The sequence below is a fragment of the Lipotes vexillifer genome, unplaced genomic scaffold, assembly GCF_000442215.2.
Source record: "Lipotes vexillifer unplaced genomic scaffold, Lipotes_vexillifer_v1.1 scaffold625, whole genome shotgun sequence".
Classification (NCBI taxonomy): Eukaryota; Metazoa; Chordata; class Mammalia; order Artiodactyla; family Lipotidae; genus Lipotes; species Lipotes vexillifer.
Genome location: NW_006771655.1, coordinates 815,992 through 829,593, shown reverse-complemented (window position 1 = coordinate 829,593; position 13,602 = coordinate 815,992). Strand labels below are relative to the sequence as shown.

At 63.6% G+C, this 13,602-nt stretch overlaps 2 protein-coding genes across 2 annotated transcripts in view; one reads left to right on the top strand and one right to left on the bottom strand.

Moving 5' to 3' along the window:
- Positions 1-182, top strand: part of AP5Z1 (adaptor related protein complex 5 subunit zeta 1) — a 10,401-nt gene extending 10,219 nt beyond the window's left edge. The window contains exon 20 of the mRNA XM_007447089.1: positions 7-182. Within this exon, the coding sequence (XP_007447151.1) occupies positions 7-182 (176 nt within the window). The remainder of the gene's footprint in view (positions 1-6) is intronic.
- Positions 183-3,638: 3,456 nt separating this feature from the next.
- Positions 3,639-13,602, bottom strand: part of RADIL (Rap associating with DIL domain) — a 59,147-nt gene continuing 49,183 nt past the window's right edge. Inside the window, 8 exon segments of the mRNA XM_007447086.1 lie at positions 3,639-3,744; positions 4,182-4,321; positions 4,681-4,820; positions 5,785-6,174; positions 6,264-6,443; positions 7,414-7,564; positions 12,223-12,395; positions 13,077-13,314. Coding sequence (XP_007447148.1) covers positions 3,639-3,744; positions 4,182-4,321; positions 4,681-4,820; positions 5,785-6,174; positions 6,264-6,443; positions 7,414-7,564; positions 12,223-12,395; positions 13,077-13,314 — 1,518 coding nt within the window.

The window sequence follows — 13,602 nt, the reverse complement described above, 5'->3', positions numbered from 1 at the left end:
ACGTCGGGGCCACGGAGCTGCTGAACCTGCTGAAAATGCCCAGCGTGGCCCAGTTTGTGTTCACGCCCAGCGTGGAGGCGTCCGAGCCCCGCTATCACCGTGACACCAACACGGCCCTGCCCCTGGTCCTGCGTATGGTCAGCCGGCTGGTGGAGAGGGAGGCGGGCCTCCTGCCAGGATGAAGGGACCAGGTGGACGCCGGGCAGGGCGGCAGGTTGAGAGCCTGGTATTACCAGCCATGGCTTCAGTGGTCAGGGAGGCTGTCACAGTCTCAGCCTTTGGCCTCTGTGTGTCTTTCTCTCTTAACCCCCTGCTCTCGTGGCCACACTGAGCTGTATAGTGACACAGCACTGATGCTCGGCTTTAGCTCCTCTTGGGACGGGGTGGAAGCTGCCTGGTCTGTGTCCTGCTGGTCCTTGTTTGTTTGGGGGCAAGAGGAGATAGACAGATACGGCGAAAATAAATCTTTACAAAATGGCTGCGTGAACAAGACGGGGTCTGTTCTTTTTCCCTCCACCCAGGAAGCAGGGAGCCCCACGGGCAGCCACGTAGCTGCCGCGGAGTCCAGGGGACACAGTGCTGCTGGGCTGGGAGAGCTGGCCGTGGAGCTGGGAGGGGCCTTCACCTGGTGCTCTGCCTTCTCACCTAATCCCCATGTGTCAGGGCCGAGCCCCCATTCAGCCCATGTCCCAGATGGTACAGAAACCACAGCTCACTAACACACACGCACGCACGAGGTCAGTCAGAAAGGGAGCAATGTCGACCTCCCTGAGGTGGCAGCTGCCACGGGGGCAATGGGTTTGGTCAGTGACATTTTTTAGACCTCCTCCCGCAGACGGTAAGGCTGGGGCTCCTGCTGGGTGGGCTGGAGGTGCGGTCACCTTAGCAGACCTGCAGCCTCCTACGAGCAGGGGGAAGGGCAGGGCACCCAGCAGTGTTCCCAGTGACCACGATACCTGCCGCCAGAAGCCTTACTGGGAGCAAGTCCGGGTGCGCTTTGTTCTTACACCAAGTGGGGGAGACACATACCCCCTCCTCTCAAGCGCTTTCTACCAGTGTTCCGTCCAAGTCAGGCCCCGCCCCGCTTATAAACCAACCCCCAAGGCTGCGCCCCAGCTCCCCAGGCGCCTGGCGGGGCTCGGCCACCAGGTGGTGCTGCTGCTTCGAAAGTCCCAGCCCGCCGGCTCCGCCGCGCCCAACATCCAGGACTACCCCTGGCCCCGGCCCCGCTCCTGCGGTCGGGTGCCTCCGCCCCCCGCCGGTTTTTTTCCCCCCAGACGCCCCAAGAAACACCCGCCGCCGAGGAGGCTGATGGGGGCCGGGCGGGTACCGCAGGGGCGGACGCCTCTGGCTGGCGTCCCGGCCCCAGGATGCTTTCCGAGAAGCAACAGGTGGTGCGCGGAGCAGAGCCGTGGGGCACTGGTGCGGGGCGTGCCAAAGGACACCTGACCCTCCCAGGATGGGACCAACCCAGCCCTGCGAGCCCCGGCGACGCCCTTCGCCCGCCCAGGCTGCCCGGCCCACCCGGCCCTGCCTGGCCCTCCGGACTTGGGTCCAGGGAGGCCAGGGCTGAGGATGTGACACCTAGAGAAAATGCTTTTTTTCAATTTGCCAGGATGCCAATTAATGCTCAGCTTTCAGTTTTTTCACGTCGTTCGTTCAGATGTTGCAAGTTTGGGTCTCAAACGTGCCTACGAACCAGTTTGAGAATACGGATTTTGAGGGGACTTTTTTCTCTGCTTCACACGGAGCCAAGGCCGGTCTAGAAACGTTCCCTTACCATTGTCTTTGCAGGGTAGACTTCTGTGGTGGCTGGGAGTCCAGTCCAACGACGCGAGTTCAAATCCGGCGGGGCTGGGCTGTCCCAGGCGTGTCAGCCACAGCGGCAGAGCCGCCGGGGGCCTCGGAGGCCGTGAGGACACGGGCTGGGCTGCGGCCCGGAGGATGGCGCGCGAGCAGGGCGCACTCACCTGGGCCGGGCGCCCACTGCAGCCGCGCCGAGGGCGGACCAGGGTGGCTGCTTCCAGAGGTTGGGTTCTGTCGGGTTGTCCTCACAGCACTTACAGCGCTGGCCGACTGATGCAGAAAATGACGGTCCCATTGTGCTCCACTTTCCTCGTCTGCAAATGGGGATAATCACAGTGCTGACCTCAAAGAACATCCCGGGAATGAAGTGTGTCCTTCCCTTCAGAGAGCTCGGAGGGCTCTCAGCACCCGCTCCCTGCCAGCGAGAAGCGGAGCTCGGAGGTCTTCCCCCTTCCCTGGGGCCCCAGCCCTCCCAGGGGCCCCAGCCCTTCCCTGCTGGAACTCTGCGGTATGCAAGGGGTCCCCCCCCCCCACGACTCCATGCAGCTCCGTGGGGGGCGGGGGTGGGGTGGTGCTCGGCAGGCCTTGGGTCAGCAGCCAGCCTCCCTGAACTCGTGCCCTTGTTTCAGTTTCGGGCTATCAGAATTTTGGGGGGGGTTCCATTGCACATTTTAACTGACTTCTTAAAGTACATTTCATCCAGCGTTTTGGGAACTGCTTCTGGTCAGGTGGAATCCGGACACCTGGTACTGAGCACCCGCAGGGCCGGGCCCCCACCTGCAGCCTCTTCTGCGCCCACAGCTGCCCGAGGCCCAGTGCCTGGGACACACCTTCCGGCCGCTGGTCCCTCCACGAGACCCCTTTCCAGGTAAGGGGTGTGTCTGCAGCTGCCTGGCCGGGACCCTCTCGTCCCCAGAGTCTCTGTTCCTGTCGAAGAGGAGGAGCCCAGCCCAGAGCCCAGGGAGGCGCACACTGCTGAGCCTGCCGACGACACCCAGCCGGGAGGCGCCCGCTGCCACTGTGACACCCAACACGGCCCTGCACATGGTCAGCGGCTGGTGCAGGAGGCGGGCCCCCCCACCAGGGTGAAGCAACGGCCACCAGGTGGACACCAGCCGGGCCGCAGACTGAGAGCCTGGTCAGCCAGGCCAGCCTGGTATTAGGGCCCAGCCATGGCTTTAGCGACCAGAGAGGACATCAGGAGGGGTGTGAGTCTGGGGGAGGAAGCCTGGATACCCACAGTGGGTCAAGACTCTCACTTTATAACCTTCTGGGGGGTTCCAGACCCTTTCTTTGGGACCGTGCTGAGTGTGGCATCACCGAGGGTGCAGCCCCCTCTGATGGGGGCGGCTCTGGCCCTTTCCCTCGGCGGCCGGGGGCTGTCTGCGTCTCCCCCGCTGTTCCTTGTTTGCGGGCAGGGTGGAGGGCAGGCGAGGAGCGAGTTAGAGCCATTCCGGCGCCCCAGCGAGCCCCGTGTCCCGCAGGGGTCTCTCCTGCGCTGGCAGGGAGGGAGCAGTTCCTCGGAGGGCACCGCCTCACCTCCAGCAACCCTTCTAGGGGCCAGCACGGTGCCCACCCAGACTCCACGCCCCGCCACCCTCTACAATACGAAAGATAGTTTATTGAATCTATAACACTCAAATCTTCAAACACAAAGGCTCTGTGACAAGCATCACAACTTAGTGTTATCTGTCATATCAATAAAATAAAATGTACACTAGGGACTGTGGCTAGTGTCCTGTGGGTGACGCAGCCACACCGAACAGCCTGGCAGAAGGGGCCGTAACCTGGGAGCTGCAGGTGTAGGTGCTCAGGCCGCCCCTGCACGGCGCCTAGGGAGGGGGCGTGCGGAAGCAGATCTTCTTGGCCGTTTCCACGTCTGACTTGGCAACCAGAAACCGCACCTTCTTTCCCCCGTGTCGGATCAGATCCACGGCCCTGAAAGCAGAGAAGGGATGGGGACGGTGTGGAAGAGCCCTCCGGGTGAGGACTCACTGCCGGTCCAGCGGGCAGAGACTCCTGCTGGGGGGCGACCCAACCCCCCAGCCCCCAGCTGTCACCCCAAGTGGACAGTTACAGTCAGCAACCCTGAGCCCCCCGTGCTGTGACAGAGCTTCGGGATCACGGAGCCTGCGCTCTCGCGGCCTGGTCCAGAGCCCGCCGCACCCCAAGGTGCCTGAGCCCCTGCGGGGACTGGTGTGTCATCGGAGGGCCAATGCGGGGGAAGGAAGGGCGGGAGGTGGCCACTTGGAGCCAGGCCGGACGGCTGTGCCTCCATTTACTCAGCTCCAACGTCCCAAGGGTGGACGTGGCCTCCCACAGGCTGAGGGGTGGGGGAGGGGGCAGAGGAGGCCGCGGGGGGCAAGGCGCGGTACCTCAGGTAGCTGACGCCCACCAGGCTGCTGCCGTTCACCTCCAGGATGCGGTCTCCCAGCGACAGCCGCCCGTCGGACGCTGCGGGGCTCCCCGGGAGCAGGGTCTGGATGTAGAGCCCTGGGGCGCCCAGGGGCGTGTGCTGGGGGAGAAGCGGAAGCCTCAGAGCTCCGTGGGCCCCTCGCACAGAGGGGTCTCCAGACTGGGCCACCTCTGCCCCTCCCCCGGCCTGGCCCGGTGGGGCTCACTGTATGGTCATCAGTGTGTCTTCAAGGACAGCGCTGGACACCATCAGAGTCCCCGCAGGCCCAGGACAGACGCCCTGAGGCCTGAGGGTGCAGGCGGTGGAAGCCGCTGCTGAGATGCCCCCACCAGCCCCCGGTGCCCAGGGCCGCGGGCCTCCGCCCGCCGCCTGCCTGTGACCACCCCAGCTGTGAGCCCGGCTCTGGGAAAGAGGAGGAGCCTGGGGGCCTGCAGGAAGCGGCGGCACAGCTCACTCACCATCCCGTCGATCAGGCCCATGCCCAGCCCAGAGGGGCCTCGCTCTAGCTCCACCACGAACAGGTAGCAGAAGTCGTCCGTGCTGGAGCTGTGGCTGGAGGGGGCCGGAGGGGGCTCGGCCGCCGGGGCCGCACAGTCTCCTGGGCGGGCGAGAAGGGTAAGGTCAGGGGCCGGTGGCTCAGGCCTCTGTCCAGACTCTGCCCCGGGGGCCTGCGCCTGCCCAGGAGTCCAGACCCAGGGACATCCTGGCTTGGCTGCTCCAAAGGGACACGTGCTCACAGAGGTCCAGAAAGATGCCCGTCTGGCCAGAAGGGAAAAGCCAGACCTGGACCACCATCAGGGTGATGGGGGTCAGGCCACCCTGTGCTGCCCCGGGACACCGGCCCCTCTCAGAGGCCGGGTGCTTCCAGAAGGTTGAGGAGGGGGCTCTGCTTTCCCTCCCCCTGCCCTCTCCCACCACACTTCTCAGTGGTGACCCCACGTCTGTCCCTCCGGAGCTGGGGCTCTTTTCAGCTGGGCCCGGCTGCTCCCCACGCCGAGGGTCCTGCGCCCTCTCTCTCCCCACTAGGTCAATCGTGGCGCCCTGCCGGGGCACCACCCAGGTCGCTGAGAGGTGTCCTGCCTCAGGCCCAGCTCGATCCCAGTGACCCCTGCCCTCAGGGCACCCTCTAAGCTTGGCACGAGCACTGAGAACTCACCGGGGGGCCGGGCGGGGCTGGGGGATGCTTGCCCTGCGTTGCCCTCCAGCCCAGCCAGCCCAGTGCCCACACACGCCCAGGGCTCCGGCCCCCCCGCCCCCACACCAACCTCGCTGACCTTGCATTGGCTCCGGGGCTCAGCACACGCCAGGGGGCCATCCTTCCCCTCCCCCGGGCGGAGTGACTCCCCGAGTCCCCAGCTGCCCGAGCCTGAGCCACGCAGTGCCCTCCCCAGCTGCCCCAGGAGCCTGTCCTGTGTCCAGGGCAACAGGCGTTCGTGGGCGACTCTGACAGCCTGGGCCAGACGCGACACCAGGGCTCCGCAGGGGAAGGACCCCGAGGCAGTTGCCCAGGCGCCAGCAGGGCCAGGACTGGGGTGCGGGCGCAGGCCTGGCTCGGGGCTCACCTTGCGGGGCTGCGCACGCCGGGCCGCTCGGCCCGTTCCTCCTTCCTTCCAGAAGCACCTCCGCGCAGGCACTGCTGGCTTCTGGCCAGTCGGGGACAGCGGGCTCCAGGCTGAGCGGGGTGCCGGGGGGCGTGAGCAGGCACGAGGGGTCCCCGTGTGGGTCCCCAGCCTGGGGCCCCCCGCGGCTCACGCGGCCTGGCGGCCTTCCCAGAGGGCCCTGTGCCTGGGGGTCCCCCGCGGAAGGAGGAGGGCGCTCCGGGCCGGCCTCACGGGCTCCCCTGCCGGCGTCCCTGGAAGCCAGGGGGCGGCTCTGGTCCTCAGGGTGGACCCCGGGGCTGGTGTGGTGCGGGCCCTGGGGGAGGGGGGACAGAACTCAGCACCAGGCAGCCCGATGTGCTGGGAGGACAGAGGGGCCCCCCAAGCCTCCGCGGCCTTGGGAGCCCCCCGCTCCTGCGTCCACCCCGGTACCTGGAGCCGCTCTGGCCGCGCGGGCCTGCCGCCCGGGCTGGGCTTGCTCCGCAGGCTCCACAGGAAGTGGCGGATGTAGACGAGGTGCCGGTGGAGGCTGTCATCCAAGCAGTCGGCCTCCAGATCCACCTGGAAGCCCTCGCTCGGCAAAACGATGGGTGGGGGGTTTTCATAGGACTCCAGGACCTCCTCTGCGGGAGCGAGGGCGGCGTGACCCGCTGGCCAGGAGGCAGCTGCCCGGCCACCCCCGCCTGACGCCGTGGGACCCCGGGGACACGGGAGGGGCCGCACAAGCCCGTACGGCGCTCTCACGCCTCCTGAGTCCCAGCGAGCACCCGGGATGAGGCTCCGGCGCCACCATTCGGCGCTTGCGCCCCACGGCACGCCCCCTGCCTGCGGCCCCCGGCTCCCCCGGGCCCACCGCACACCCCAGCCTGGAGTCCAGCTCACCCAGCCCAAACGCCGGCACCCCAGGCCGCCACCTGCTCCTGCCAGGTCCCCGCGGCCACGCTGCATGCACCGCACACGTGTCACCGGGCTGAGCACAGCCTGCCTGCGTCCTGGCCTCCGCAAGAGGACACACGCGCCTTCCAGACGGAGGGAAGACGGCAGCCCCCGCCTTGCTCCCGGCGCCCAGCACAGAGCCCCCTCCCTCCCTCCGCGGGAGGCCTTGGACGTGAACCAGTAAACGGGGCGGGGGACGGCGCCCAGGGTCCAAGCCCCAGGTGACCAGGCGTCGGGAGCCCTACTTCTAGCTTTACTTTCCATTTTTGCTTGTGTTATAATGTACGTACTGCTAATGAGATACACAACTAACTCATAAAAATATACACACATATGTACGTACGTCTGTCCCCACACGTAATACACCCAGGGCAAGAGTGCTCAGCACCGTTTCCCGACAGGCTGTGCCATGGCACCCGGTGTGGAGACCCTGCTCTCCTCTTGGTGGCCGTGCACCCGGCGAGGCCCCATGAGGGGCAGTGGGGACCTCCGACCTGAGCCGAGAGCCTGGGGGCAAAGGGGAGCCTCCGCCCTGGGCCATCTTCCTCCTCGGGTGTCCTGCCCTGTCCCCCCCACCTGGGGACCCAGGGACCTGGGGGTCAAGGAGCCCCCGGGCCACACCCGAGTTCCGAGCTCCACCCGGAGGACAGGCCTCACCTGACTTGAAGGCTGCGGGGCTGTCCTGGGCACCCGGCTCCCAGGCGCTCATGGGGCCCATGGCCGAGGCCAGCTGGTACTGGGTCAGCAGGCGGTGCAGCTGTGCGGGGCTCAGGGCAGGGAACGCGGCCCGCAGGTTCGCCCAGCTCATCTGCTGACGAGAAGGAGCTCCCGGTCAAAGGCCGGCGGCAGGGGACCCGCGCTCCCCGCGCCAGCATCCGCTCCGCCCTGGGGCGTCCGTGCGGGACAGCGAGGTCAGCAAGGCCAGCGAGGCCGAGGTCAAGGCCGGTGCAGAGGGCAGCTCACCCCATGCCTGTGGGCGTCCAGGGCGAGAGAGGGGTCAGGTGGTGGTGGGGGGGCGTTCCCAGGAGAGGCCAGCAGGCACCGCGCTGAGTGCCCTGCCCACTGAACAAGCCCTGTCACACCACCTCGGGGGGCTGAGAAACGGGGCAAGGCCACTGGGAGGTTAGGGGGCCGTGAAATAGGACCCCTGCCTCGTACCGTGCGCAAGGAATCAAGCAGGTCAAAGGCCTGCACGAGGCACAACTGCAGCATTAGGTGCCGCACGAGACTGGCTGGGCAGCCGGGGGCAGGGAAGGCGCCCTGGCAGAAGACAAACGGCAGCCGCAGGGGAAGGTGCACTCAGGTCACTGAGTTACCGTCCCCGTCCGTCTTGCTTCCTGGAACCCCTTCCTTCTCTCGAGGAGCTTCCCAGGGAGGCCCGTGCTAGGGGGACGCTGGGGACCTGGCGTGGGAGAGCGTCCTCGGGCCACTGTCCCCGCCATCAGGCATCAGGCATCAGGACTCCAGGCTCGAGTCGGCCTCGTAGGGAATTTGGGAGGCAGCGCCTGCATTCGCTCCTGAGAAGTCGGAAACCATCCTGACCGCTGACCTCCAGACCCGAGCTGCTCTCCTCTGGAAGCTCAGCGGCGTCTCTGCAATCCTGCAAGCGCGTCTTGGTGCAGGTCTGTTTCGGCCACTGTGCTTTTCACCCACCGGCTGCACCTGCAGCCCGGACACTCGGGTCGAGCGGGCTGGGCAACTGTCTTGGTTTGTCTTCACTCCCTGCTGGCCCTGCCCTCTCTGGCCTCACGCTGCTCGGATGCGGGGCCTCACTTGACTGGTCCCTTAATTTCCTTCTTTCTTCCTTCCTCTCTGTTTCGCCCACGTTTGATTTTACTGCCCACATCAAGAGGCCTGGGCGGTGGTTGTCGAGTATCTACACTGAAGGGACAGACAACATCCTAAGCTACGTGGGGAAGTAGGGAGGAGCGGCCTCTTCCTGACACCTCCACCCCAAACACATGCCAGCGCAGGACGGCCTCGTCTGCCCGGAGGTGGTTTTGACTTTCATCCTAGAAGCCACGCTTCGGCGCTGAGCCGTCCCCCAGCAGGAGCAAACGCCTCTTCCATCTCGCTGGCTCTACTTCCGAGTGATTTCCCGGACTTTATCTTCCAGCCCTGCTACTGAACTCTGCATCTCTGCTGTCGTAGTTGTAACTTCCAAGAATTCTTTTTGTTCTCTTATTTATAGCATCCTGTTATGTTATGGATACTATATCTTCCCTTATCTTTAGGAGGATGCAAATGGTTTCTTAAGTAAGTTTCTCCTCCCTGAACAGTCCGTTCTGAGGGTGGCAAACTACGACCCGAGGCCTCTTTGCCTCACTCCTGCCTCCCTCTCCCTCTCCTGGCTGGTTGGCTGTGGAGGCCCAGTGTCAGCATCCTCCGTCCTGCCCAGGGCTGTCGCTGACCGCCAGCCCTGCCAAGTTGGCCGCCCCCTGCTTGGAGGGCGCAGGCCCGGGCCTGGCGGGCGAGAGCGCGGGGCTCCAGCAACAGGAGCTCTGCCGCCGGGGTGCTCCCTCCTTCAGGGTGAGATCCCGTGTCCCAACCTGGAGACCCGAGCTCGGTCTTACATGCTCTAGAAATAGACCCCAGTCTTCTGCCAGAGTAAGAAGCAGGCAGCTCCCAGCTGTGCAGGGAGAGGCGCAGCTGAGCAGCTAGTGCACCGCTGCTCCTTCCTTGCTGTGCATTTTGTACTAAAGTACAAACACCACGGAAAACCACAGAAAACCAGGCGAACCTGAAGCACCCAGCTTGGTAACTCCGCGGTCCCCAACGTGTTTGGCACCAGGGACCGATTTCGTGGAAGACAATTTTTCCACGGACTGGGCGCCAGGGGGGATGGTTTTGGGATGATTCAAGCGCGTTACATTTATTGTGCACTTTATTTCTATTATTATTACACTAATGTATAATGAAATAATTATACGACTCCCCATAATGCAGAATCGGTGGGAGCCCTGAGCTAATTTTCACTTGCCGCTCACTGACAGGGTTTCGATATGAGTCTGCAAGCAACTGATTTATTACGGTCTCTGGACAGTCAAACCTCTGTGCTAATGATCTGCATTTGCGGCCCCTCCCCAGTGCCAGCATCACCACCTGGGATCACCAGGCATTAGGTTCTCGTAAGGAGCGTGCCACCTAGATCCCTCGCACGCGCGGTTCACAGTAGGGTTCGCGCTCCTATGAGAACCTGATGCCGCCGCTGGCCCGACAGGAGGCGGAGCTCAGGTGGTAACACAAGCAATGGGGAGCGGCTGTAAATACAGAGGGAGCTTCGCTCGCTCACCCACCGCTCACCTCCTGCTGTGCGGCCCTGTTCCTATCAGGCCACGGACTGGTACTGGTCCGTGGCCTGAGGGTTGGGGACCCCTGTGGAACTGTTCACCAGGGCACACGCCTGTGTGCCAGGCCCAGGGCACAGTGTGCACAGCAGCGCCCCAGGGGGGACCCCATCTCGTCTTCCCCTCCGCAGGCGGGTGCTCTGCCCAAGTCCGAGCTCCACGCAGTGGCTTGCGACTGCCCGTGGTGGCCGTCACTGCCACGTGGGGCTTCCTGGCTGCGCTCACGTCGACTGGGACTTCACCTGGAGGCGGACGGGGCAGCCGGTCCCCTACGCGGTTCAAACACGGAGCAGCTCCCCAGGGCGTGGGAAGCAGAGTCCATGGGGCCGCCCTGCAAACACGCTGGCCATCCCCTGGGTGGGTTCCGTGTCGCTGCCCGGCAGGAAAGGGCCTGGGTGGCTTGGTCTCGCTGATTACCTGTGACGACCATGTCGCACAGCAGGTGAGGGAGGCAGGTGAGCTGGTGTCTTTGTTTCCTGCTGCTGTTCTAACAAACGACCATGAAGGTGGCAGTGAGATTAACATGTGCACAGTCTTACAGTTCTGGGGGTCGGACGTCCAGCACAGGTCGTACGGGCGAGAATCAAGAGTCGCAGGGCTGTGCTCCTTCTGGCAGCTCCAGGGCAGGATCCGTTTCCCTGTGGTTGTAGGACTGAGGTCCCGTTCCTGTGCTGGCCTCCAGCCGAGGGCCATTCCCAACTCCTGGAGGCCGCTGTACCCCTTGCCCCGCGGCCCCGTCCTCCACTTTCAGAGCCAGCCCTCTGCCTTGTTCTTTCCTGTCTCTCTGACCCACTCCTCTGCTTCCCTCTTTCTTTTATTCAAGTATAGTTGATTTACAACATTCTGTTAGTTACTGGTCTACAGTAAAGTGATTTTATATATATACGATCGTGCTTCGGATTCTTTTCCATTATGGTTTATCATGGGATATTGGATATAGTTCCCTGTGCTGTACAGTAGGACCTTCTTGTTTACCTGTTTTATGTATAGTAGTTTGTATCTGTTAATCCCAAATTCCTAATTTATCTCTCCCCCCCCCCCACTTTCCCCTCTGGTAACCATAAGTTTGTTTTCTATGCCTGTGAGTCTGTTTTGTAAATAAATTCATTTGTATCATATTTTTAGATTTCACACAGAAGTCATATCATATGGTATTTGTCTTTCTCCTTCTCTTTCCGACTTACTTCGCTTAGTATGAGAATCTCTAGGTCCATCCATGTTGCTGCAAATGGCATTATTTCATTCTTTTTATGGCTGAGTAGTATTCCATCGCATACGCGTACCGCATCTCCTTAAGCCAGTCGTCTGTTGATGGACATTTAGGTGGCTTCCGTGTCTTGGCTATTGGAAATAGTGCTGCTGTGAACATTGAGGTGCATATGTCTTTTCAAATTAGAGTTTTCTCTGGATATATGCCCAGGAGTGGGATTGCTGGATCATATGGTAGCTCTATCTTTAGTTTTTTGAGGAACCTCCATACTGTTCTCCATAGTGGCTGTACAGTTTACATCCCCACCAACAGTGTAGGAGGGTTCCCTTCTGTCCACGCCATCTCCAGCATTTGTTGTTTGTAGGCTTTTTAATGACGGCCATTCCAACCGGTGTGAGGTGGTACCTCATTGTAGTTTCAATTCTCTGATTTCTCTGATAATCAGCAATGCTGAGCATCTTTTCATGTGCCTTTTGGCCATCTGTATATCTTCTTTGGAGAAATGTCTGTTAGGTCTTTTGCCCATTTTTTTATTGTGTTGTTTGTTTTTTGATGTCAAGCTGTATGAGTTGTTTGTAGATTTTGGAAATTAAGCCCTTGTTGGTCTCATCGTTTGCAAATGTTTTCCCAGTTTTAAGGACTCGTGTGCTTAGACGGGGCCACCAGGTGCCCCGGGGTGACCTCCCCACATCAGCAGGGCCCCCTGTGGCCACAGCTGCAGGTCAGAGACTAGACACAGACATCCTGGGGCCGTTATCCTGCCTGCAGGTGGGAACAGCTGTGGACTAAGCCACTGCAAGCCCACTGAGCCCCTCCTGGTCTGCAAGCTGCTGACCCCAGGGCGACCGTGCAAGGTGCCGCCCCATCCTCGCTGCGCCCGCTGCCCCCCGCCCTCTTCACCCCGCCCACCTGCACGAGCTGGGCACGGGGCGTGGCCAGCAGGCTGAGCGAGCAGGAAAGCTTCCGGAAGGAGCACTCTCCAGCCTCGCCAAAGCCGGCCCTCCGTGTCCACTCCAGGAGCTGCTGCAGGCGGGCACAGGCCTGGACGCCTCCGGGCCAGTGGAAGCAACTCAGAGAGGGCCCTGGGAATGCAGGGAGGGAACGAGGGTGATGTCGGGCAGCCCTCGCAGGGCAGGCATGCTGCCCGCCCTCCCCCGAGGGAGCCAGGCCCGGCTGGGCCCTAGCCCCGTCCTCCTCCCGCGCCCCCCCGCCCCCGCACCAGGCCTCTGGACAGACGGAAGACCTTACGTCAGTCTCGAAGACAACTACCTGCTTCCAGACCCCTCTCTGGGCATGGGTGGGTGGGTATGGAGGTGGGAGGTGAAGGTGGCAGGGCAGGGAGGGGCGGTGACAGCCACGCGACTCCAAGTGCAGAGGGCCGCTGTCCAGGCTTCGCACGTGCCGTGGGCTGGCCCCGCCCTCCCTGCCCCGCACCGCAGCACTGCCTCGGCCCTGAGCGCTGGGCAGGGCGGTGGAGGATCTGGGGGGCAGTGAGGCAGGGTCAAAGGCCACGTCACTTCCCTGAGCCTGCTGCCTCCTCGCTCACAGGGGCCCCAGGCCACGCGGGGATAAAATGAACCAGGAGAGGCCGGACGGGCCCTGTGCAGACGCGGACGGGCGGCTCCCGCTCCCACGGGGACGGGCTCTGCAGCACATCCTCCCCTGGTGGCACCCGCCCAGGCCCTGCGGGGCGGGACGGCTAGGCCCGCCGGCCCCCTGGAGGCCGCGCTCAGCGGCCTGCGGGCCGCCCGCCCGGGCCTCACCCTTGTCCAGCAGCTGGTTGAAGAGCAGCGTGCCCGAGAAGAAGAGAAGGTAGGCCAGCAGCTGCGCGGCCATCCCGGGGTGCAGGCGCAGCGGCCGCAGGAGGTCCAGGGTGGCCTGGTAGATGGACACGACGCGGCGCAGCTCCTCGGGCAGCTGAGGGGCCGAGCGCCGGCTCTCGCGGCACTCCAGCGGGAAGGGGGGGCACTCCAGCAGGGCCGGGAGGCACACGTACAGGGACTGGGGGCGAGAGGGAAACACCGGCTGCTGTGGGCGGGGGCCCCGGGCCCGACCCATCCCACTCCCGCCTCGGCCGGACCGCGTGTGTCAGCGACCCACGTGTGAGTGCCGGGCTCCCCAGTGGGAGCCGCAGCGGGGAGCAGGGTCAGTAGAGCTCCCAGCGAAGGCACAGATGACACGGGCCGCAGGGGCTCCGGCAAAGGGGCCGGACGGCACCCAGAGGGCCCTGAGGGCAGGGGGTTTCGCCCTCTTCTTATTTTATCAGAAGGGTTTTACTGGACGGGGGGG